Here is a 25,464-nt window from a genome sequence, read left to right as displayed (position 1 = left end):
TATCATCTTGCGGAAGCATTATTCGTGCCTTTGGCAATGCAAAACGTCCTGCAGCCACAAGCGGAAGATGGGTGCCACGCATGGATGCAACTTTCCGGCATCGGAGGCAGTGGACACCGAGCTCGGTTCCCTGTCAACTGATGAAATCGCAGAGGGTACCGAGGCCTGCTCGAGTACAGGACGTGTCGCCTTGGGAGTGGGAGGAAGAGGTGCAAAAGGACAGCCAATGAAACCTCCTTGTTCGAAGCTTAGGGGCGATCGGAAGAGGGATTACTGAGGGCCCAAAAAGATGGTGAAGGATGGATTCATGCAGCGGTTGACGACAGGATTCATCACAATGCGACAATCGAACTCTCTTTTGACATAGCCGCTAGCAAACCATATCTGTCGACATCTCAATGGATGTAAAGTGTCATCACAGATGAGAAGCATGCATGAGGTCACTTGGATCAATCCAAATGTATGTTGGAAGAGAGACCATTATACTCTTCCTCTGTCGATTCAACATATCATAGTACTCTTTCCTAACATATGTTTCATACAACCTCATTACGAGAACAACATTTTAAGGAACAGCCTATGAATCAGATCTGATGTGGGATTGAATTTATAAGCAGAAAAAGTCAAGTCTTCTACTCTGCCGTGCTTCTGTCCAAACATATTGTGCAATTACTTCCAACAGAAGAATACATACATACTTTTTACCTCTGCTTAGGATGAGAAGCAAAATCTGCAAATCACACAATCAAAAAATATTAACTCAGAAGGAATCACATTGAATAACATCCAAGTATCGAACATTTGTAAGACCTTTTAATATTCCTTGGTATAAACCTATACATTGTTTATTAACAATCCCATTCTTTTGGCACAAAGCATTTCCTTACATAAATGGAGAAATTATAGCATTCTTGCCCAATAAATAAATTTTGTAAGCTAATGAGGAAAAGCAATACCAACATAACGAGGTGGTAGCCTCACACACAGAGATGCCAGCAAAAAAAGATTGCTGATAAAGCAGTAGATAACATAGCATCTGCGATCTGGTTTTCTCCTATTATAGGAGAAGCGAAAAATGGTTAAGAGCCAATAAAGCTCTGACAAATAATACCTCAGGCTGAATGGCTCTACGAATTCCACGATGATGATGATGATGATGATGATGATATATGGCACGACGCAACCTATGTCAGATTCTTCCTGCATTTAGGACACGGCCAATTAAACACAGGAAAACACAACTTCAACCTCTTCTACGCTGACATTCACCAAATGCTGCCTCCTCCTCTATCTTAATTTCTAGTCTCCTCTGCTCAGCATATTGATAAATTCCTCTTGTGAGTGTGCCATAGTCGAAGTCCAAGGTCCGCATCAGGCTCTGATACCTAGCAGGATCCGAGCCTCGCACAGCTGAGAATAATAGTCACGTGTCACGTATGTTCAAAATGGAGAATTACAAAATCAGAAAAGAGAAACAACAAATGTTTACCTTCCACAGTTTCAACAAAGTAAATGAAAGGGTCAACTTCATCAATTGGTGACTCTATGTAGTATTCATCCTCACTGTAATCATCGTCAGTCTCATCATCCTCATCAATTGACTGATATCCTTCCACCTGATTTCAATGTAGATAAGCAGGGATAAAATAATGTTGCTGCCACAAAAAGATACAATTCATAGTTGGACAGAAAAAAGCATTAAGTTAATATAAAATAGAAAAGAAAGCTACAGACAACGAAACAGGATTAAGTTAATATTAAATAGAAAAGCCCACATCATGGGCTAAACACATCCCGATCCCTTTCAGTGAGATGCAAGATAGGCTATGTTTCAGATTAAAAAAACTATAAATACAGCAGAATCTGTGTAAACTTCATTAAAACTCGATAAAAGTGTCCTCTTGACTTGTGGATTGCTAGGATAAGGAAATAACTTAGGCTGCTGATAAAGATTTTGCATTCATCTACTAACCTCCGCTGCCAATTTCTTAAGCTTTAGACTGTACGCTTCATCCCAATCTTCATCATCTTCTCCAACTTCTTTGTCAAAATCTTCTTCATCCACATCTTCCTCAACAGAGTCAAAGTCATTTATACCATGAACAGCAGCAATTTGCTCCTCAGCTTTTGTCCAAGCAAAATGATTGATTTTAATTGCCAAAACTCAGCATACCAATGCCAATGTTTTTTTTTTAATTGCTGCATCTTATTGATTATATTAGAAGGAAGAGAAAAACAAGCAAGAGCATGGATAATAGTTAAGATAACAAATTAAAAAATATTTATTTATTTATTTATTTAGCTCACAGATCAGGGTATTGGTCAGTTCCAATTTGATACACCAATATCAGTATTGTCCCAAGTCAGTTTGATTTTGACAGATTTCTTGGCCCTATAGCTAGAAATTGGCTGGAATCAGCTAGAATCAACCAAAACACAAAAGGATTTGGGTTATTTTTATAATAAATTAAGCTAAAATAAATATTAATACAAAAAAAAGAAAGGCAGTAAAATGATGGGGAAAAAAACAAGGGAATGATTCTTGTATTACTAATAAAAGATAATAATGGTTCATTCATTATGATTGCCTATCAGACCAGAATGCACCAGTATATCAGACAGTACACTAACCTGTATGACCCATCATCATTGAATAAAATAATTTTAAAAAATGAATTGTATGTGTATCTTTGTCAAGTTATATGTTTTGATAATGATACTTGGGGTAGTTCATATGAGAGAATATGCTATGCCACTTTATGCAACACAATGCAAAAGGATGTATCACCTCTAATTTGATTCTTATAGGAATCTAGAAGCTTGAGTGTTGCTGTAACGACGTGTGCTAATGCTTCACCAGGCAATTGGTCCGCAGGCAGGCCAACAAGTGAAGTTAATCCCAAGCAGAAGACCTTTTTATCATGTTGCCTACAGTTAATGTAAGGTATTAAAACTATGGTATTGATGGAAAGTGACATGAAAGAGGATAAAAGAATTACCTTCTAAAGTTTGCAAGTGTGCCATTCAGTTTTACTTCTTGAAGCATCTGGAACCAGAGATTGAAAATATCTGTAGCAACCCCGAGCTTATGTAATATTCCAAGAGTCAAAGATGCATTATAGTAAAGAGAATCAGCAATCTGCAAAGGGACAAACTATTAAAATGGAAAGTTGCATGAATTCTAAGAAGATTCCAAAATAATTGATGAAATCTAGAGGCACATAGATTCTTAGAAGTATCAATACAACTCATTTTGAGTAAGCTAAGGAAACATTAGTCGTACCAAGGCAAACTTTAAGATAAGTTTGAATTGGAGGCACATGAATAAGTAAAACGTAGTTGGCCGTCAACTTGGGATATGAAACTCTTTGTATACTTCTGTGCATGTTGTAAAATCCACATTGGTAGAAAAGATGGGAGCCCAGTGCATGAGGCTCATACCAATGCAAATTTTGGGGAGGATCAATATAGGCAATAATACAGATGCATCACTGTAACCGAGTTCTGTGAAGGCCAACATCACAAATAAATTCAGAGATCATAAAATCCTCATCATTGTTTCCACTGAAGTATTTCACAGTCTTCCCTTAAAGCAAACTCACCTTGTCCTATGAGTGCAGTTATAGATATTCTTTGGAGTTTGGACTGTGTGCAAAATATATAACTATATATTTCTACATTATTTTAGAAGTCAAAGATTTAACAGAGTTACAAACAACAAAACTGATGGTAAGATATTTCAGTTCAAACCAACACCACTATTTTAATCAGACTCGTTTAACAGAAAACAAACTAGGCAACAATTCCTAAATTGCTCTTGCAAAGAAAAACCTTACACGATTAAATTCTCAAAGAAACATGTACAAATTTGATGTTCACATTAAGTTTCTAAACAGAACGAGAACACATCAATTCCAGATCCGTTACACGAGAACATGCATTCGTCCTGTCAAACCTACTTGATCACAACAAAAAAGTCCAACAAGACTTATTTCATCAGTTCATTTCAAAAGCATAAGATAACCTTTGTGTTAAACACAGGATGACCTTTGTGTTAAACACAGGATGAAGGAAAGTACTGCTGTTTGACACATGATACAGGAACTCTTACCACTAGCATCAAGAGACATTTTAAAGATGGCTTCTTTGCTCTACGCAATCGACCAATGGTAATGTTCAAATAAGGCTCAACCCAGTGATCTACTTTCCCTTTACAATTTTGGAATACTACTTCAATCAGCTTAGGAGCAGGCTCGATATCACTGTCTTCCATGTTACTATCTGACATGATCTGCACATTGAATTAACAAAAAGGTGTATCACCACAAAAGACATCAACAATCACAATGTTCGCATCATTAGCATTTATTCCAACTGAGCAGTAATAACAATTACAATTGCTGAGAAGACTAAAAAATGATAGGCATATGCTTTGACCATTTTAATAAAGAACTGAATAAAACCACTTCCCTTACTTTTGAAAGTACTTCCCACAGGCTTTGCTGGTAGTCTGGATCTTTGCAACTTAGGAAATGAGCAGTACTCCTGGATATGTAGTTGTCCAAGGGAACCAGTATATCTACATTTAGGGCAAATATGACATTATCAGATTCTACATGCAAATGTAAAGACCTAAAGAAAACTGAAATTAATGAGAATAGTACCAGGTATTCTTTTGTAATTAAATGACACATTCAGGGCTCCTTTGAATTATGATATGGACCATCAACCTCCTCCCCTCCCCCACCCCATCTCCTCCTCCCAAAAAAAAAAAAACCCTCTATCTGTTTTTGTCCATGCAAGAAACAGATATGTACACAACCCTCAGAAGAAAATTTTCAGGGTAGTCTACATGTATACCTCAAACAAATTGCAAGAACATGAACAATATAACATAAAGCTGGTGTTACTAATATGCAAAGCAACATGATATATAGAGTTAGGGCATTCACTGTATAAATTGTCGACAAGATAAAAAAACCATAAAAATTAGCATATATATGTCAACTTACTCTCAAAGAAATCTAAAGCCCAGTCTCCAAGTGCTTCTATAATTAAAGGCCAAAGACCCCACATATCCAATGAGACTGTTGGCGCATAAAATGTCATATGGGAAACAATTTTCAATACTTCTTCAAAAACATCTGTGAAACATGAACATTATCAGAAATGAGAATCGTTGCAAGCATCTAGCAAAGGTAGCAACAATAAGCTAAACTTGCAACATGAAATCACATATCACATACCTGAATAAGCAACACAATCAGAATCACATACCTTAAATCATTGAACTTAAACTAAAGTTTACACTTACAAAACTATAATATACGTGTAACATATAGCACATGTTTAAGGACCAAAAAGATTATAGAGGATACTGCATAACGAGGCCAAGAAAAAAATGCACCAAGAAGAAATTGATTCATGCACAAATACGAAAGTGTCAAGAAAAAAACAAATAGATAAGTTTTGGCATGAAATATGTAACCTGATATGGGATGAAGTGAACAACTTATGTGTATCAATATGACCTAAAAGTGATAAGCCTCGAATATAGAGGAAAACCTTGTTATCTATCATAAGAAAATATAATAATATTGATAGATATTAGATAATATCATACGTTTGAGCCCTATTATCTTCATAGTTGATTTTTTAAATTTAACATTTGGGCCTGACAAGACGATCGAAGATACCTTTCATGGACTAGGGTTAAGATTTCAAATAACCAATCATTTGCCTATTAGAAGGATAGCCATTGAACATAGTAGATGGATAACCAATGTTGATCTCATTCTAAGGATTAATAACTCATTAAGACTTTGAACACATAGAACAAATGCTTAAATCATGTTTTTCCTTGAGTCATAGAAATATGTTTTTCCATGTAAAGATAAAGTTGCATCCATGGAGACTTGTGCATTGGTTTTCTGTATATAACTATTTAAACAGACATCACAAATACATACAAACATGGATGCATTTGTTTGTACACATATATAAATTCAATTTATTAATATACATTTGACCAAGATCGAAAAAGTAGCTACCTTGACCATCTGCGGTCAGCATTCTCTGCATTATAGGTAGTAAAATGGGCTCTATTTGAACAAAAATATGGGGAAGCCCGTTAATGGATTCAAGGATTGTGCTTATGGAATCCAAACAACGGGCAGCAGCTAAAGCACCTGAATCATCAGCTTCTTCAGCTGCTTTGGATGTACCCAGGCACTTCCAAAATGCAGCAGCCTATGCAAAGATTTTTTAAGATTTCATATCAAGGAATCAAATAAAATATAAGTGAATACTATAAAGTAACATATAATAACACAAATATTATACCAAATTCTGGCACAAGCTGTTAGCATATGGAACAATTTCTACACCAAACTTGTTCACTATGGTCTCAAGAGTGACGGCAAGGTCCTCATTCTCAACCTCATTCACAAGTTTGAAGAACTCTGCATGTAACAATTGGGACATCTTAAAAAGAATAGAGGACAACAGATACTAAGCTAAACACAACTATTATTACATACCATCAAGTAATTGAGGAATAAATGGTCGGATTTCATTTAGATCTGTATTAAGAACGTAATTCTAAGTTACTTCATGTGAAATATCAAGAAAGCACCAATATATAGACTTATAGGCTAACATTTGCATGCCTTGGCAAGCTTCAATGAAAGGCCGTAAAGCAAAGACTGAATTGACGCGCACAGGAAGATCTGGATCCCGCATTCCAGAAATAACGTGGTGAAAGATTTCCCGAAAATTTTTCTGGTCAGAGAAGTTGATGTGTGCATATTTTCCAGCAACCCATGCTGCCTAATACTCCATTAAAGAATTCCATAAATTCAAATGCATTCAAATTAATTTGTAATCAAGAAGCTTGATTTAATTCTACAAGTATAAAAGTCAATTACATTAAAAAAATCATAAAATGGTTTTCTGTAAAGCAGCTTCAGAGAACAAAAAAAAAAGGAAATTGTATATCTGAATTATTCGAGAAAGTTGTGCTTGTAATGTGACCAATTTTATTAGTTTATGCATTTCAGTCATCACTATTCATGAATGATGAAACACTAATATTTGACACAGCTCAGAAACTCATCAAGCAAAATCCAAACTTGGCCAAGTTGACTTGAGCAGCAGTTGAATTTAAGTCAATAAAGCTTGGTACATGGATCAGAATTCTCAGAAAACTAGTTCTAACTCCAACTGAATATATGACTTGATTACTCACTCCATGTCACTTAAGAAATCTTTTAACTCAAATTAAAGTTTCATTAACATAAAAAATCAGTACAATAATCAATCAACTCAGCAAGTAGGAGAAAAGAATTTCTACCTGAATACCCTTATTTTCTACCCCATATGCCTGCATCTGTAATCATTACTGATTTAGTTAACCTTTGTCTCCAACTTTTGGGTCTAATGACACATCCTTTTTCTTTTTAATCTCTTGATTTTTGATCTATTTTTTTCCATTTCTTACAGCTTTTCTCTTGGTACTTCATTTTGCTATTGAATCCTCATCATCAATCTTTACATCTTGTAACTAGTGATAAGTGGTCAGTTTAGTTGTTCTAGAGAAATATCACAAAGGAAAATATTTGCTAAAAAGGAGGAGGCTATGCTTTTCCTATGTTCTGTTCCGAATAATGAACTATTAGTCTCAAATTGAAATGCAAGAACAATTTATAATGCTCTTTCTTGGCTGAGTGGCTCTTTATTGTTTGTTTCTCCACATAAATGGTTAAAAGAGGGTGCATGCCAAAATGCCATTTGCGCCTAAAATTCAGTTTCCATACCAAATTTACTGAACCATTGTCAGTTTATGTGATGCAACATCCTCACTGGACCAGAATGTATTAGTGCGGTCATTATGTATCTTGGAAGTGGACAGAGAAACCTACCTAAGTACCTCTGACCCTGAAGTATGAAATTGGACATGAGTACCTCTGACCTAAAGCATGATGATCTATCCTGAGTACAGGACCAACCAATACCAGTCAGTATGTACGATATCAAGCTACTTCTCAGATAAGCCTATCCCTGATACAAATTGCATCTCATCTTTTTAAAAGGATGGTTGGCCAAATCTTGAGCCCAGAGATCCTCGTTTCAAGTGAATCCTGGCTATCCAGCCTGTTCACTCTCCTCTTAGATTCCTCTTAGCACCTATCATTTTCAGTAACATCACAACTACCAATTCCTCTCTTAACTACCCAGTTTACATGCTACAACTATCATCATTTTTACAAGTTCGAGGAATATTAAAGGGAATTCTGAAGGTTAAGCTTTCTGAGCTCACACAGAGAACAGAAAAGTAACAAAAATGATATTCTAAAAGTTAAGCTTTCTAAGCAACTGCTAACACAAACAGCATGGCTTTTGATGGAAGGTGTAAATTTGTGGTGCTCATTTCATTTCCAAGAACACCTATGGGATGCTTTTGTAATCCATGTTTCATCCCCTAACCCATGTGATAAAAGCAACTAGAAGACACAGACTCGGAACAGACCTTGTTACCATGATAAGTTCATCTAAATAAACCAAATTGTGCTGCCCTACTCTTTAGGGCTGCTATGCATTTACTCCTTGTACTGTAGAGACCCCAGCTAAACACCCTCAGCAAAAATTAACTCTTCTAAATACACAGTATATGCATAAATGAACAAATAGCTGGTCAATCAACTAATTAACAAACTTGCTATTCTATCTGGCTAAGTAGTTATGCACAGAGCACTTTCAGGAGAAAGCTAGAATAAAAAATTTTCACCTTCATCAAATATTATGCCTCAATATGTGGTGACTATGATAAATCTGGTACACAATTCAACACTAAAAGATTGACAATAAAAAGCCATGAATCATGCCATGGGATTCAATTTTTAGCCCGCTGACAAAAGAAACCTAGTACCCATACCCAGAGAAAGTTCAAGAGATTGATTGCACTTTCAATCTTTGAGATGCTTGCAAATCTAATGATAAAAGAGACCTCTGTGCACCAGAAAACAAATTAGTATATGTAATTGATCATGTTGCAGTTCCAATAAAAATAAATATCAGTCTTTTTCTAACTATGCAAAATCCAACCCCAATCTTTCACAGCATGAGAATGAAGACAACAGCCAGGTCAAGGATTTAAATATGTGTGGTATTGGTTTCATTAACCTATTTTGCCGTTGAAACAGTATATGAACTTATATCATGCATTATTATTGAATAAACTGATAAAAAAATTTAAAAAAACTTATTGTACCATTATCAGGCCATAAATTCAGATACAATACTTGGTTGATCCGGTGTTTACCAACCATTACTGACCGTTATGGTTGAGATTTGAAACCATGATTCGAACAATGCCTGATATATATGATCGGTACAATTTCATTCTTGCGAGGGACAAATAATAGAGCTTATACAGTCAGAAACAGAAGACAGATAAGCTGCTTGCCAAGCACAGAATATACTTTAATTGGAAAAGAAGAGTAACCTTTGCTCTGAGGTGGCCAACAGGACTTGAGAACTCAGGAAGAACATGCAGCACTAACATGGATTCAAGCCCTGACTTATAAGATTCAGACTGCATAAGTATATCACACACTGCTCCAATAGCCAGAAGAGCACCGTCTTTTTGACGATATGGTTTAAGCTCGACGGGTGCCTCATCATATCTGAAATAATTACATATAGTATGTAAGAAAAATATCTTCATTCCAAAATCTCCACGGGAGAAACTTCCTAATATAAAGAGCATATGAGTTAAACCTCCTGAAAATCTCCATGATGAATGGAATAAACTTCTGTAAGTTCCCTTTCCCATGCTTCCTTACCAATTCATTCACAAAATCCATGGCTGCAGTTCGAGGACTGTATAGGTCTATATCTGGGAAGAAGAATTTATATGCTGACAATTAATGTCAAAGCTTTTATTCCAGAAACCACAACTAATAGAATGTCATGTTGTAGAACAACACTAAGTCTAAGCTCACCGTAGCCCTTTCTGACATATTCATGTGGATCTTCAGTCCATAACTTATGATCATTGTCATTGAAACACATCAGAGGAAAGACGATCTCAGAAAGGACAATGTCAAGCTTTGGCTCCAATAATTGATGATACATACTATTCTTTGAAATACTGCAGAGCATTAATGCAACTGAGCCAGTTCATAAACTCAAGTAGACAAGTTTGTCACCACTAAACTATGCAATCACACACTTGAAATGGCAACAAAACCAAAATCAGCATGAATATATAATGTTGTGGAATTAAACAACTTTGCATGCTGGGCAAATATTGTACAGGAAGTCAAGAAACCAAAAAATGAACTACCAGCATTTACACAAACAGCAGTCTGCAGCCATTGTGGCACACGTACACTTGACAATTCAAATAGTCTTATATCTCTCGGATGGTAGAATTAGTGCTTACTGAGCTATTCCAATTATGAGTCACAAAAACAATGCGTGAAACTTTTCTTCTGTTCTGTGAAAATAAAATGTAACAGTACCTATTTTGTACTTTGTAGATCAAGTTATCTTCTGAATGAGGCACAGCACAGTCAAAATGAGCCAAGCAGGGGACTTTTCTCTATATCTTAGTTGTATTTTAATGCATATCTTAGTTGCATTTTAATGCATCTTCAATCTTATTATATCTTTTGTTAGCTTGTTAAATTGGCACACGGTTATTGTTCCAACTGAGATACTACCCCAATTCTTCCTGTCACTCTACTTGGACACAACTTGTTGGTCTTTTAGTAATTTTCAACTGGAAAGAGGTCAACTAAATTTCCCAAATACTTCTCCCCTCAGGATTCAGTAAATTACTTGCAGAACAACTCCTCTAACCTCTATCATGTAATTGAGTCTCTTAGCTTATAACTCAATGATCTAAAAAAAGAAAAGAATGAAAAGAAAACAGATGATGTTTAAAGATAGTTTAATCTAGGAATTACAATTTGTACATGACATGGATTATAAAAGATTACAATGGAGAAATAGTTTATACAACTTGGTGATCAGCTAGATTGAAACAACAAGAAACTAGGGGGATCAAAGCAAGACAAACCTGCTGTTGATATATTGAAGCACAAGGTTGATAACCCTATCAGGAAGATAACCACCTGCATGAATAACATTGAGTGACTGTAGGTGGCATTCCAAAATCTTGCCAGCATAACTCTCTTGAAACATTTGAGCAAACTCATTGTTCTCTAGCTTCTTCAGAAGCTTCACATCTCCAGACCTGTTAGCAAAATTCTTCAGAAACCGATAAGCAGAATATGATAGAAAGATCATGTTTCACATCTCAATAATAGAAAAACTTCACCTAGTATACAAATGATTTAATATCTGAATTGTCCACTTCTTGACTTTCCACCAACCCCAAGATTTTCTGAGATCAAGATTAGACGGTTGACCTTCTAAAGGAACAGGTCTCTCCAGTAGATTCAAGAATAGGAACATCCATTCACTGAATATATTTGGATCAAGTAGCTTTTGTGGGATCTCCAACTGAAAAGGAATTTTAAACCAAGAAAAAAAATAAAAAGCCAGTAAAATTAAAAAAGAAACTGGATTTGTTTTACTAGACAAACATACGTATATAGATGACCAGAATATTTTGCATATGAGCTTGATAAGATCAGCTACTTCAATTGTGGGGTTAACAATCTGAACAAGTTTGGTAAATTTGTTCAATATAAGAGGAAATGTCTCATCAACAATGAGATGAAGTGGTGTTTGTTCCTCATCAGACTTTAACCTTAAAGTAAAGAGCAACAAAAACAAACAGTCAACTTACCAAAAATCTAAGAAAGTTAAATAACAACTGAAATAAATTAGTATTGTTTGATATTATCATATTAATGCAATTGAAACTAAGAGCCACCAAAAAAAACTCATCATCATAATAGAACCTAGTTGCATACTCCAAAACACCAAAACTCTTGTTTAAGGTGGACAAATGACAAGAATGTACAAACAGCAGTAAGTATCTGGCAAAGGAAAATGAGACCATAAAAATGCATCCAGGTGTAAAGCATGGCTGATTTGAAGTAGACAGCCCTTGATGCAATCACTCAACAAAACATGCCACCTTCTGTTACATTAGGAATCTTCTATCTTCAAAGTTCCACAATTAACCTTGTAATCTTTTGAGATGTTACTTTAGAAATTCCAAATAACAGAACAGAGATCATTGAAATTCCCACCTACTGTTAATTTACTTTAACTGCAGAAAAACAGAAGGGGAAAACTAGGTAGAATATAAAAAAAAATGACAAAAGAAAATTATTAAACAGAAGACCGAGTGCCTACCTGCCTACTAAAGATGCTCTTATTTCATTAAGAAACTCAGATGCTCCACAAAACAATGCAATCCGCAAAACCTTCTCTTGTAAAGACTATTTGACAGGCATCTAAGTGTAAAGAGTATTTGAGTAAAAAGTTTCTGACACAATCAGCCATTTATCGTTTCTGGATTATGAAGATTTCTTTTCAATATTGCTGCTTAAACTGCTAAAAACTTTAGTAGTACAAACTGCTAAAGTTTCCTATTGATAGCAATAACAGAAACCAGCAAACATATAAAGCAAATCTTCTGTAACTGCAGGAAGACAGTATGTAGGATTAGAAGGTAGGAAAAGAATAAAGAGGACACAGATTAAAGAAACACCGACTAGAAACTAGTACAAACTGCAAACTACCATAGGTTTCCCATGGAGGACTACAACAGAAACCAGAAATAAATTACAGCTGGTCTGCCATAACTACAGAAGGACAGGTAGAAGAAAGCCTACAAAGTAGGATAAGAGTATAAAGTATGCAAAGATTAAGAAAACAAGAGGAAAAGAAATTGCCCCACCCTGCTAGCTCAACAAGGCTTTTCTTTCATAGCGGTGTTCCCACGTATGCTCCTTATAACCATAAACATGCAGAGACCAACCAATCCCCAACATAAACAATAAAGAGGGTCTCAAGTGGCAAATGACAAGTTGCACCAAAATTAACTAACTTATGCCATAGATATGACTATAAGTGGACTCGTTAACTGGCTTAAGAACCATTCACTCAAAAACACTGGATAACTTTTGGAAGTTACATGGGATAATAAGTAGGCAAATATGGCTAAGCCCTGGATATGGAAGGCAGGTAGAGAGGTCCACCAGTTAGGTACCTGATGTTCGACATCAGTGCTCTTTTCTTTTCTCTTCTTTTGTCAAATCCCCCCATCTGAATGTTGTTAGTAGCTTTTCTGTATTGAACTAACATGGGCGCCAGCCAAACCCAGGGTGAAAGCTGGGTGATGCAAGTCTGAACCAGATGAAAGAACTGGATCACATCACCAAATGCTTTAAAATGATCTAGCTAGGGTTTTTAATGCTCTCTCTCCACGACAGCATGCATCTTGGGCATTCCAATATAATCTGCCTAACAGTCTCTATATACCATAACAACAACATGTAGCATGCTAATCATCAGCCTTCTTAGTGCTTTAACAAAAGAGCAATCTTTAACCTTTAGTACGAAAATGCTTACCTCATTTTTAGGACTCCATTTGACCAAACATCAGCAAATACTGAACTTGGAATATTAAATCACAAGGTTGAACTTTACCAAATTGCAATGAAGAAACCAACTAAGATATATGGATAAAAGGTGAAAAGGCCAATTAAGTACCATTCCTTGGTCAGCAGATATACTTACTCGTATTTCCGAGAAAAAACCCTCAATACATATAAAGCTGCAAATTCTTGCCGATCTTGTAAGTTTAACTTAATCCAGTGAAGAAGACCTGGCCAATGTTCTGGATAATCATCTTGGGTGATAGTTTTCATACATTCTACAAGTTGTACTCTGTGTGATGCAAACATGAATGTCAAAACTAATATTACTGGCAATTATATATAATTATATATATATATATATATATATATATATATATATATATATATATATATATATATATGCTTTACATGCCAAGCAATAGTATAAAGAAATTTTGAGAAATGTTCTTATAGAACAAAAGTATCCAATATACGTGAATGTTGAACAAATCAACATAGAACTTTGCAAATGTTTAGTACTAGATTAAATGTATACCATGATAGTACAGTTGAACTTACAATGATCCACATTTTAGATAACTGGGTACTCAAATACAAAAATTTATGATGTGAGGTGGGAAAAACAACAGAAGTAGTCATTGACATGGCAAGACACACTTATTAGGCCTTTTAACAACCCAGTTACAGCTAGTTCAGTCTGCAAAATTTTTTATCTGAGCAACTGCTGTTAAATGACCTAACTCTCTTCTGTAGCCCTTAAAAAAAGCTACACAGACTTGAGAGGAAAATGGCAACTTTATAATAAAAGAACGTCATTAATCATAAAGAAAAGTACTAGCCTATCAATGTAGTACAATTCAAGGTTTACCATACCGTAACGTACCGCTCATTGTAGGCGGTATGTACCAGTCCAATAAGGGACTAGTACAGGTGGTATATCAGTATACTTCCATGTATCATGTGTCGGTGCATTTGGTATAACTCAATACAATTCGGTACGTACCGTACCAATAGTTGATCGATACATTGGTACGGATCGGTAAGGTGAACAATAGTACAATTAAGCCAAGACATAATAGAAAGGAATAGAGACAACTCTAGTAGTAGGCATGGAAAAGAATTTAATGAGCATAGAAGTTTAAAAGCAACACCTGTATGATGAGGTAACAAAGACATGGCAACTAAAGCATAATGATAATGCAAAAGAAAACAATGGACTGCCTAGGGTGGATAAAAGCATCTAATCAGAACTGAAACATGAGCTGACTGCTGGATTTATGAAGCACTACAATATATATATATATATATATATATATATATATATATATATATATATATATATATATATATATATATATATATATATATATATATATATATATATATATATATATAAATAAAAAGTTATATGTCATGAAAAGGGAAATTTGCATACGTACACCTTTTAGCAGCATCAGATTGCATATCTACCTTGCTAAGTTGTAACTTAATCATTGAACTATTAAAGAAATACTCATATGCTTCTATAAAAATTCTTTTTCGGAATATGAAAAGTTAGAAAATTGTCCTTAGAAAGTTACATACAAAAAAATAATTGGATGGGCACCAATGAAATATATAACTTTCAAAGATAAAAAAAAGAAACCCAGATCTTTGCATGGGTAAGCAAAAGTTGCCCCCTGGAAGATAAATTTTCCATTAGAAGAAGTCTCCAAAGGTGTCCAAGGTGAAAAAATCACAGCCAAACCAATAACTGATATACCTCAACAAAGGAGGAACTTGAGCAACAGAATCAAGGATAATATATCGGATCATCATCTTATCATTCTCTGGTATCATTGGAGGCTCCCCTGGAAAGAACAATAAAAGTGTCATAGTTTAGCATACAGTCAAGTTGTATGAGTTCTAACGTGGGATTCGTCATTCATACCAGCTTCATGAGGTGACCAGTTTTTAGCCACAAAGTTTTTGAAATAAATGCTGGCCACTTGACGCACAGCCATATCACCAGCACCATCTGTTATGATATGTAGTAAGCTCACCAAATGCTGTGGTGTATACTGTAGCTGTTGAAATGAAAATTTGAATTTGTCACAGCAAATGAAACTACATACACAGGAAAGAATAAGAAAAAGGAATATCTTGCATGGGACTTCCTCTTGTATTATGCTTAATCTTGTCTTTCCACCTTTTGTCTGGAACAACAAACAGATGAATGATTGTTTGGCAGACAGTATTTGGAGGCTTGAAATGAAGGAGAAAGATGAAAATGCAAAAGCCCATAACTAAGTTATTTAAACTCTGTGTTTTCTAGCTAATTAAATTGGACCAGAACTTACATAGTTAACTTGTTTAAATTATGTGTTTTTCAGCTAATTAATTGGGCCAGAACTGAAGGGACAATAAGTCAACATCGTAATTATTGCAGCTTAGTGGTTGGCTCTAATATGATACTTTATTATGGCAAGCGCAGTTGCAAACAGCATCTTAGGAACCAATATCAGTAAATGAGTAAAATAACATATTTGACATCTCATGTCATCTACAATTGGTCAATGAGAAGTTAAATGACCATAAGGTTATATCAGTTCAACTTTTTGAAAGGCAAAGGTAGACTAGAGCACACAAGTCTCTATCAGGATATGCATTAACTAGATCCGATGGATAAATATGATTCTTTAAAATTGTGGAACTTTGAAGAATAAATAAATGGCGCTTATGCAGGAAACCAATGATCAACCATATTAATGGATAAGATAGATTTGATAGAAAGATACTAGAAAGATCTTAGATAGCTTTTACAACAACAAAGGATTTATCATTTGTTAAAATTTATGGAAATATCGATCTACTTTCAGAGGTTAACGATACTTCTTAGTTTTCTGTCTTTTACTGCTCATGAAAGAATTTATCATTATTTAAAATGTAATCTGGAGGAGCTCATCAACGAGTTTGATTTTTAATTGTTCAACAAAATAAGTTGGAACTACATTTTCCATTTGTTGCAGGCTAGGGGACTCAGAAGAATTCATATCGTCGACCTTCTCTTCCTCAAAGGCAGGATTCCATCAAGACATTGGCATCATATCCAACTATTGGTGTTGATGCCTTCCATTTAATCCTTAATGATGAACTTGTGAAGAATGTTTGAGTTTTATCTAAAGGCTACTAAAGTCAGCAAAATGCATGATACATTTTGCAAAACATATGGGCTACTACCCGAACATTCCGAACAGTTTTATTCTGACTACTTGCTGGATGATGTGGAGAGCAAGGAACAAGAAGATCTTTTGCAACAAGCTCTTGAACCTCTCGATCTAATGGATACATTTTCTAGTGGTTTTATTCTTGGAGAATTAATGTGCCTTGGAAATATTTTACAAATTATCTTTTTGTGGTTGGTTTAAGTAATGTTGTACTCTGTATTACTGTCTTTTACTAGTCCTTCCTTTTTATATCCTTTGTATCATTTGCTTATGGAATGACATTCAATAAGCCTCATTGTTACAAAAGTATCGGGCATACCGACATCATGGTCTAATTGGCAAGCATGAGCCAATACAGACGAAGTAGTGAACCAAAAATTCCACATCATTGAAATACGAAAAAACACAAGAAAAAAGTCAAAAAAGGACATGGGAATTTAACTTTAAAAAAAAATACTACGTACATTATACTAGAAGGACATAGACCTATACCAAAGCATGATTAGATCAAAGAAAGATAGGTATATGTCCGAAGAGACAGCACCTTGGTAAACAAACATGTTGGAGAAAGTAAAAAAAAAAAGCACATTTAATATATACTTTAAAAGATTTATATACCGTCAAGAAAAAACAAGAAATCATACACAAAAGCAGCTGATAGGCAAATTTCTCAAAGGAAAGTAATTATTCTTTCCAAATTAGTAGACCAAGATTCCTCTGAGAAGAAGAACAAGAAGCTTTAAATCCTCTTTGGGATTGTTTACATGGACCTTTGCCACTAGTGAGCTCTGCTGAGAGCAAAATCACAAGTCAGATTGCATTCTAGCAATTGCGTGCGAGTGCCCCCTGCAACCCGAGTGACATGCGGGACACCAACAAACTTTCATTCGATTATCAACAATCAACGAACAAATGAGATATTATCTAGTAAACCGTAATAGAAGCCATAAGGTCCATAAGAATCTCAAATCTACGTCTGTACCAAATCAAAACAGCAGCAGAGAGAATAGACACGGACCAAGAACACAATCGCCCACGATGCTGAGGGCAAAATCACTAGTTGAATTGCAGTACAGCGATTGCGTGCGAGTGCCACCTGAAACCCGAGTGCAGTGCAGGACACCAAGAAACTTGCATTTGATTATCAACAATCGATCAACGAGTGAAATAGTACATAGTAAATCGTAATAGAAGCCATAAGGTCCCTAAGAATCTCAAATCAAAATCTGTACCAAATCAAAATAGCAGATAAGTTAACAGATACGGACCAAGAACACGATCGCCCACGATCGCACAGTAATCTAACTCGTCGAGAACAGCAGAGACAGACCAAGATCAGAAATGACCACCGATCGATACATTAATATCAGACAAAGGGCAGGTAATTCACCTTACTGAGGCTATCCTCAGCGGCCATGCGCTCCTCCGGGATGTGGCTGAGCGCTAAGCGGAGAACCACCGGAAGGCTCGCGGGATCCATGGCGGGCGGGTCCTCAGGTTCGTCGTCGGTCGGAGCCAAGAGGGAGTCAATCGCGGACCCTGGATGCGGTTTTGGATCGCCCCCCTTAGGGCTTTCGGATTGGGTAGCGGACGGAGGCGACCACGACGTCGCAAGAGGAGGGTGAGCTCTTCGCGGAACGAGGAGCGAGCAGAGGTGACTGAGAGAGGAAGCGCAAGTGGCGTTTAGGTCGGTTTAAACCTCCCGTTGTCCGAACTGAGTTCGGTCTCGGATCCTCTCCAAAAAGCATGGTAGCTAATTCCAAGAAGTACCGTGCGGTCCACTCGACGGACGGTCGGATCAAACAAATTGACGGGTTCGATGGTACACTATTCCATAAATTAAAACGAGATATGGATGGGATCCTCCGTCTTCCGTCCGCGGCACGACTCCGCTTCTAAAAGCCGTTTCGATTTGTGTAGTGTGATAGATGAATCTGCAGGGCTCCACCGGCCCTCTCTTTTCACTGTTTTTAATGCACGGTGAGTTTGACTTGTCATGGAACAAGGGACATCAGAGGCACAGAAGTCAACGCAGGGTAGTCAACGATCATCAAGAGCATTTTTATTCGAACGGTGATGACAAGTGGTCTTATGACACTTATCTATGATGCCATTTAATTAAGAGCATCGTGTGTGCTATGGTGTATTTAATATGCTTGTAATTTGGCAAGTATATGCAAGAGGCTTTCATTATTTTTAGAGGCACAGCATATATTCCAAAACAAGATTGATTGGTCATTTAGATCGAGATATTCTTGGTGATGTGCTTAAGTATGATCTCAGATGGGCTGTGCCTATCACTTTCTCATACACAATTGAAGAAGAAGACACTGTTCATCTTTCTTTAGCAATATATATATATGTATATATATCAAAATTATTATCTTTTCTTTGTCTTTTTGTTGAACCAAAATAGTTTTGGACTTGTGAGATATCAAATAACAATAAGTATGAGTCGAATCGGATAAGAATAATATATATTAAGTCAAATGTTAATTTAATATAATATTCTTAATATATTTTCTACTCATGTGAGTTGATTGTCTTTCACTTATTTTTAAGAATTCATGTGTGATTCATTTTGTTTCAGTCAATTAATTTTCTTCCACTTACTTTTAAAAATTCAAACTTTATCTATATTTCTACGAGAGATTCATCATGTGTGACTCGGATACCATGTTAGAAATTAAATATCGATAAATCTTAGTTAAACTTATTGTTGTTAATATATATCAAATCAGATATCAATTCAACTGAAAGACTTAATATTCTAAGTCATGTATCAAACCTTATATATGAGATCGCGACTCATTCAATCTTTAGTATAGTAATATGAGATTGCGCTTTTAATTCATCTATATGCATCTCATACACATGAATAATTTCTACTAGATTTTTAACTGAGAAGTAGTAATAATAATAATAATAAACAACAATACCTAGAAACATTATATATGGAGGAGGGTGCTATATAAAACTCATTTATCAAGATATATTAATAAAATTTTAAATGATATATTAATAAATATTGAATGATTTAACTGATAAATATTTTGATCATTGATAGTACTTAATATCCATCCTTAAATCCTGTCATATTCACTTCTCTTTACAAAAATAATAAATAATAAATAATGAGTGAACGAATGAATAATATCAAGCAGTTCCAGCGGTGGCAATGACTAATCCAGTCCATGTGTATCTGGACTGACCTCAAACTTCACAATCCAGAAGATAAGTGGCAGGTAAAAAGGGGTGGAAGAGAGCCTGCAACATGTGAACTGCATAAATAAACAGAGGCGCAAAGAGGTGGACTTCATCTTGGCTACAATCAATGCATGCACCACAAGGCTCCTCCTTCACCTCTCCAACTCACTTACGTGAGCCCTATAACTCCAGATACTCCTCCTTCGTTCTCTTCCTGCTCTCAGTGGCTCCACCTCCCACTCCCCCACAAATCTTGTCTTCTTCTTCCTCCTCAGCTCATGCATGGCTTCCTTCAGTAAATAAAACATTTCTTTAACTCCTAGCCACCTGCTGTGGTCTCCTGTACTGATATCCTTTGTCCATGTGCACCAGCCAGGCCTGATAGAAGTCAGCTCACTCCTATCATCATCATCATCGTCGTCGTCATATATAATGGATAAAGAGGTAGACGAGCCCACCATACATACGCACACTGATCTCCTTTTTATCTTTGCTTGTTTGTTTCTCTTCGGGCCTCACTTTGATTGCTGCAGGCGAACAATCCAGCCGGCTTTGCGACGACCGCAGCCCCGCAGGAGAGCTCGGAGAACAGCATCGAGATGGTGAACTATATGCTGAGCAATCCCGCTCCCCAGACTCAGATCTCCCTCGACAAGCTCAGCTTCGCGGACGTCATGCAGTTCGCGGAGTTGGGGCCCAAGCTCGCACTTCACCAATCCAGAGCGTCCGAGGAGGAGAACTACTTCCTCAAGTTCCAGCTGCTGGGAGACAAGCTGCACGACGACGCTTTGATGGCCTCGGCCTCCCCCGGGCATCTGCCGCTTCTTCCGCCTCCGCTGGTCGTCGGCGCCGGGGAAGACAGGTTTGGCGGAACGAGCTTGGAGAACAAGGCCGGGATGGTGGCGGAGGAGGACGGAGAAAAGAAGGCCCGGTCCTCGGAGAACGCCTCGTCGGTGCAACACCTCCACCTTGTCGGCGAAACTGAGAAGGCAGCAGCAGGTGTCGTGGAGGCCAAGAACCGGCGGAAGAGGCCGAGGGCGTTGAAGACCAGCGAAGAAGTGGAGAGCCAAAGGATGACGCACATCGCGGTGGAACGAAACCGGAGGAGGCAGATGAACGACCATCTCCGCGTGCTCAGGTCTCTCATGCCCGGCTCATACGTTCAAAGGGTACGAACGCCTCCTACTCGTCTTCCTCACTCCCGTAGCAGATAGCGGTAGCACATACTACAGTTTCTGTCCGTTTGGTGTCGTCCAGGGAGATCAAGCATCCATCATCGGAGGAGCCATCGAGTTCGTGAGGGAGTTGGAGCAACTCCTGCAATGTTTGGAGTCCCAGAAAAGACGAAGGCTCTTCGGCGGTGGTGAAGCTCCAAGACCAGCGATGGACGCCCCTCCGCTGCCCAACCAGCAGCCATTCTATCCACCCCTCCCCTTCCCCAACGCCGACCAAGTCAAGCTCCTCGACATCGACCCCAGCGGCGGCGGCCTCCGCGAGGAGACGGCGGAGAACAAGTCCTGCCTCGCCGACATCGAGGTCAGGCTTCTGGGCTTCGACGCCATGATCAAGATCCTCTCTCGTCGCCGGCCAGGGCAGCTCATCAAGACCATCGCCGCTCTCGAGGACCTACAGTTCGCCATTCTCCACACCAATATCACCACCATCGAGCAAACCGTCCTCTACTCCTTCAACGTCAAGGTAAACAAGCTCGGTTCATCTCTCTTCCTCCTCTACCACGCGCGCTCACATCTCCCATGACAGATTGCAAGCGAGACCAGATGCACTGCGGAGGACATCGCAAACTCGGTCCAACAGATCCTAAGCTTCATCGACGCCAACACAGTATGATAAATAGATTCAAGGCAGAAGAGCGAGAAAAGAAATTGTAGTGATTGTTTGTATCGTACAGACGTTGTTGGCATGTGTACGTAAACCAAGTTACATTATACAATAAAGAAGAATGCATCCATTTCTGCATGCATGTGTTTATGTCGGTAATGGGCAGTCGTTGTCCGGCCACTAGAACAGCCATTGTTTCCGGAACATCTTGTCAGGGTGTGGGTTTTGAGGGAGACAGACCATGGGTGGACTTTGGAGGTCAAACATGGGTTGACTTGCCAGGGATGGCTTTGTTGGTATTAGGGTGGCCAGATCAAGTCAGAGCATTGCCTGAGACAAGACTTGGTCCTATATATGATTCGCTGCTAAGCGTACCGATCTCGGAGATCGAGTTTGTCTTCCACATACATGAGAATTGCGTTTGATGATTGACTTGATTGATGTAAATGTTGATCCCACGTATGAGTATATCAGCAAGAGCATATGGTCACAGTATGCTACAGGAAGCTTCGTTGATTCATGTCCAGTCTGATTGGGCTCACGAGTGGTTTGCTGTAATGGTGCCCGCTCCTTAAGGACTGACAACGTGTAGTGTCTGTGTGTGTATGATAATATAAATTAATTATTTTATTTTGTATTGATATGAACAAACATTATATTTCCACTTTAAAAAAATTAAAAATCACCAGTAAAGTATTTCATAAATCGTAAAGCTATCTATATATTAATTTTTTATTTTTATCCCAATCAAATTATACTATAAATATTTTTTTTAAAAAAATAAATATATTATTTATTCATGTGTTTTTATTATACTCATTTATGCCATCATATGGCAACCTCGTGTTGCCTCCAAAACCCTAATTAAAGCCCTTTTCTCTGCCTTTTGCACATCGTTCACTGTACTCCTTTGTAGTTTTCGGGCTTGTCAATAGTATTTTTATTTTTTTGTTTTTATACCACCGTGTGCGGATCGTGGAATGTCTACCCGAAAACTGAGGAGCGCAGTGAACGACGTGTAAGAGGTTTAGAAAAGGGCTTTAGAAACGGTTTTGGAGCCAACAAGAGCCAGCCACATGGCAACACGAGTGATGCCCACGTAGCAACAATGGTTACTCACTTGGGCCCCGTCGAGAAGCATGCAACGAAACACCGCTTCTCGCCACGTGGCACAACACGCAACGAGGGTGCGATGACGGTAATAAAGTCGTAAGGGTAGAATGGTATTTTCAGTATTTTTCAATTAATATCTTTAACAATCCCTCACTATATATATATATATATATATATATAGAGAGAGAGAGAGAGAGAGAGAGGGAGAGAGAGAGAGAGAGAGGGAAACTCGATCTCGAAGATTGGCACGCTTACCAGCGAATCATGTGCGGGACCAAGTCCTGTGTCAGGCCATGCTCTGACGTGATCTGGCCAGCATAATACCAACAAAGCCGTCCCTGGCAAGTCAACCCATGTTTGACCTCCAAAGTCCACCTATGGTCTCTGTCTACCTCCGAGCCGTCACCCTGACAAGATGTTGCGGAAACAATGGCTGTTCTGGTGGCCGGACACCGACTGCTCCATGACCAACGCAAACGCATGCATGCGTGCATGGATGCTTCTTTGTTGTATAATGTAACTTGGTTTTCGTACATATGCCAACAACATCTGTAGAATACTAACAATTGCTACAATTTCTTCCTATGTATCTGATCTCTTTTCTCGCTCTTCATCTTGCCATGAATCTGTTTATCATACTGTGTTGGCGTCGATGAAGCTTAGGATCTGTTGGACCGAGTTTGCGATGTCCTCCGCAATGCATCTGGTCTCGCTTGCAGTCTGTCATGGGAGATGTGAGCTCGAGTGGAAGAGGAGGAAGAGAGAAGAACCGATCGTGTTTACCTTGGCGTTGAAGGAGTAGAAGACGGTTGGCTCGGTGGTGCTGATGTTGGTGTGGAGAATGGCGAACTGTAGGTCCTCGAGAGCGGCGATGGTCGTGATGAGCTGCCCTGGCCGGCGACGAGAGAGGATCTTGATTATGGCGTCGCAGCCCAGAAGCCTGACCTCGATGTCGGCGAGGCAGGACTTGTTCTCCGCCGTCTCCTCGCGGAGGCCGCCGCCTGGGTCGATGTCGAGGAGCTTGACTTGGTCGGCGTCGGGGAAGGGGAGGGGTGGATAGAATGGCTGCTGGTTGGGCAGCGGAGGGGCGTCCATCGCCGATCTTGGAGCTTCACCACCGCCGAAGAGCCTTCGTCTCTTTTGGGACTCCAAGCATTGCAGGAGTTGCTGCAACTCCCTCACGGACCGAATGGCTCCTCCGGCAATGAGAGACGTGAGCACGCGGAGATGCTCGTTCATCTGCCTGCTCCGGTTGCGTTCCACCGCCATGGCTCTCCGCCTCCCCGATATTAAGGTTTTGAGGGTCAGAGATCTTCCTATCTCTCCATCAAATGTAAATTGATATGATTCATTAGTATCAGTTGTTGGAATTCTGAAAAAGTGGTAAATGGTTCATCATTTTAAAGATAGTAAAAACATCTAAGAATTCTGAACCTACAGATATATGCCATCTCTTTAGGTGATTTATCAGAAGATTTAGATATATCATGAGGATCCCTAAAGTTATAAAGCAGGCTTCTAGTTATTCATCCCACCTAACAATGTTTGTCCTATTAAACCCTTCAAGAGTTAAAAAGAGTTGTAAAATAAGACCCCAAAACCTTGTTGTTGTCATTCTTCATTGGCAAAGATGAAAAATAAGTTGTCTATAATTTTTATTTCAAATTTTAAAATATTTATTATGTAATTCGTTCAGCCCAACAAGATGGCACAAATTAACATTATATATATATATATATATATATATATATATATATATACACTCAATTTAAGAACAAATAAACCATATTCAAATTATAAAAATATATATAATTGATAAGGGTAATAATTACGACAAGACTTGCGTGACATCCGCTAACGCCCCGCGCCCCCGTCGGGCTGACACCGCGTGACTGACACGGGTCGTAGCGCCAACCGAGGCCCATTAACGATCGCTCAGGCTCGACTCCGCACGCTACGCCAATAGCGATGTCAGACGTCATCAGGTACGATCCTGCCCCCTGCAAGCAGGCACATCAGGTAACACCGAGCTTCCCTATAAATACCCTCTCGTTCATCAGAAAATGGGAGAAAGAATTAGACACACAAAAACACTTCTTCATCTAAAACTCCACTCCACATCACTAACTTAATCATCAGAGGGGTTGGGTCGAGCATCCCGACCCGACCTGTGTGCAGGGACGAAGGTGAGGCGCTTCTCTCCGGGCGTGTTAGCAAGGAACTCCGTCCCGAAGGAATCGGCGACCCGTCATCCGGACCCGAACCAAGCCACGTCGGCCCCGAGGCCACGGCTAAAAAGTTTAGACCAACATAATGGCGCTAGAAGGAGGGCCGATGTCGAGGGATCGCCAGGCCAACTCGGCCGAACCCACAGTCGAGGAGGCGCATCCGGTCGGGGCTTCAGGGGAACATCCCCCGCGGACGAGTCTCCGTAGCGAACACCCCGTCGCAACTTCAGAGCGCTATTAGCGAATCTTCAACGACCAGGGTTTTCTACCACCCGACGCCCCCTCCAC

The 25,464-nt window shown here is 38.5% G+C and overlaps 3 protein-coding genes across 3 annotated transcripts; 1 reads left to right on the top strand and 2 right to left on the bottom strand.

Moving 5' to 3' along the window:
- Positions 1 to 835: 835 nt before the first annotated feature.
- Positions 836 to 18,435, bottom strand: LOC135586754 (importin beta-like SAD2). The gene is made up of 22 exons (XM_065092715.1): positions 18,180 to 18,435; positions 15,514 to 15,649; positions 15,346 to 15,433; positions 13,723 to 13,872; positions 11,617 to 11,779; positions 11,345 to 11,529; positions 11,084 to 11,260; positions 10,002 to 10,150; positions 9,778 to 9,895; positions 9,503 to 9,683; positions 6,669 to 6,828; positions 6,540 to 6,581; positions 6,343 to 6,461; positions 6,051 to 6,249; positions 5,013 to 5,144; positions 4,476 to 4,579; positions 4,112 to 4,291; positions 3,000 to 3,139; positions 2,789 to 2,928; positions 1,973 to 2,124; positions 1,490 to 1,616; positions 836 to 1,410 (listed from the first exon to the last, which is right to left on the bottom strand). The coding sequence occupies exons 1-22, from the start codon at positions 18,267 to 18,269 to the stop codon at positions 1,244 to 1,246; spliced, it is 3,099 nt and encodes a 1,032-aa protein (XP_064948787.1). The 5' UTR covers positions 18,270 to 18,435; the 3' UTR covers positions 836 to 1,243.
- Positions 18,436 to 20,154: 1,719 nt separating this feature from the next.
- Positions 20,155 to 21,985, top strand: LOC103974089 (transcription factor FAMA). The gene is made up of 4 exons (XM_018822195.2): positions 20,155 to 20,440; positions 20,530 to 21,165; positions 21,254 to 21,694; positions 21,758 to 21,985. Exons 1-4 carry the CDS (start codon positions 20,429 to 20,431, stop codon positions 21,842 to 21,844), a joined length of 1,176 nt encoding a protein of 391 aa, XP_018677740.2. The 5' UTR covers positions 20,155 to 20,428; the 3' UTR covers positions 21,845 to 21,985.
- Positions 21,986 to 23,581: 1,596 nt separating this feature from the next.
- LOC135611550 (transcription factor FAMA-like) lies at positions 23,582 to 24,217 on the bottom strand. The gene is made up of 2 exons (XM_065107190.1): positions 23,732 to 24,217; positions 23,582 to 23,668 (listed from the first exon to the last, which is right to left on the bottom strand). Exons 1-2 carry the CDS (start codon positions 24,215 to 24,217, stop codon positions 23,582 to 23,584), a joined length of 573 nt encoding a protein of 190 aa, XP_064963262.1.
- Positions 24,218 to 25,464: the final 1,247 nt, after the last annotated feature.

Source organism: Musa acuminata, chromosome BXJ1-2 (assembly GCF_036884655.1).
Source record: "Musa acuminata AAA Group cultivar baxijiao chromosome BXJ1-2, Cavendish_Baxijiao_AAA, whole genome shotgun sequence".
Classification (NCBI taxonomy): domain Eukaryota; kingdom Viridiplantae; phylum Streptophyta; class Magnoliopsida; order Zingiberales; family Musaceae; genus Musa; species Musa acuminata.
The sequence above is the reverse complement of the archived record's forward strand: the minus strand, read 5'-3'. Positions and strand labels throughout refer to the sequence as shown.

Excerpts from the sequence above, each read along its gene's own strand:
- LOC135586754 (XM_065092715.1), bottom strand. The coding sequence starts at position 18,269 with ATGGATCCCGCGAGCCTTCCGGTGGTTCTCCGCTTAGCGCTCAGCCAC. Across the intron at positions 10,151-11,083 it reads CTTCAATATATCAACAGCAG|TATTTCAAAGAATAGTATGT; the intron begins GTTTGTCTTGCT and ends AATGCTCTGCAG. Across the intron at positions 1,617-1,972 it reads TTAAGAAATTGGCAGCGGAG|GTGGAAGGATATCAGTCAAT; the intron begins GTTAGTAGATGA and ends CATTGAAATCAG.
- LOC103974089 (XM_018822195.2), top strand. Across the intron at positions 21,166-21,253 it reads CCGGCTCATACGTTCAAAGG|GGAGATCAAGCATCCATCAT; the intron begins GTACGAACGCCT and ends GGTGTCGTCCAG. Across the intron at positions 21,695-21,757 it reads TCTACTCCTTCAACGTCAAG|ATTGCAAGCGAGACCAGATG; the intron begins GTAAACAAGCTC and ends CTCCCATGACAG.
- LOC135611550 (XM_065107190.1), bottom strand. The coding sequence starts at position 24,217 with ATGGCGGTGGAACGCAACCGGAGCAGGCAGATGAACGAGCATCTCCGC. Across the intron at positions 23,669-23,731 it reads TCTACTCCTTCAACGCCAAG|ACTGCAAGCGAGACCAGATG; the intron begins GTAAACACGATC and ends CTCCCATGACAG.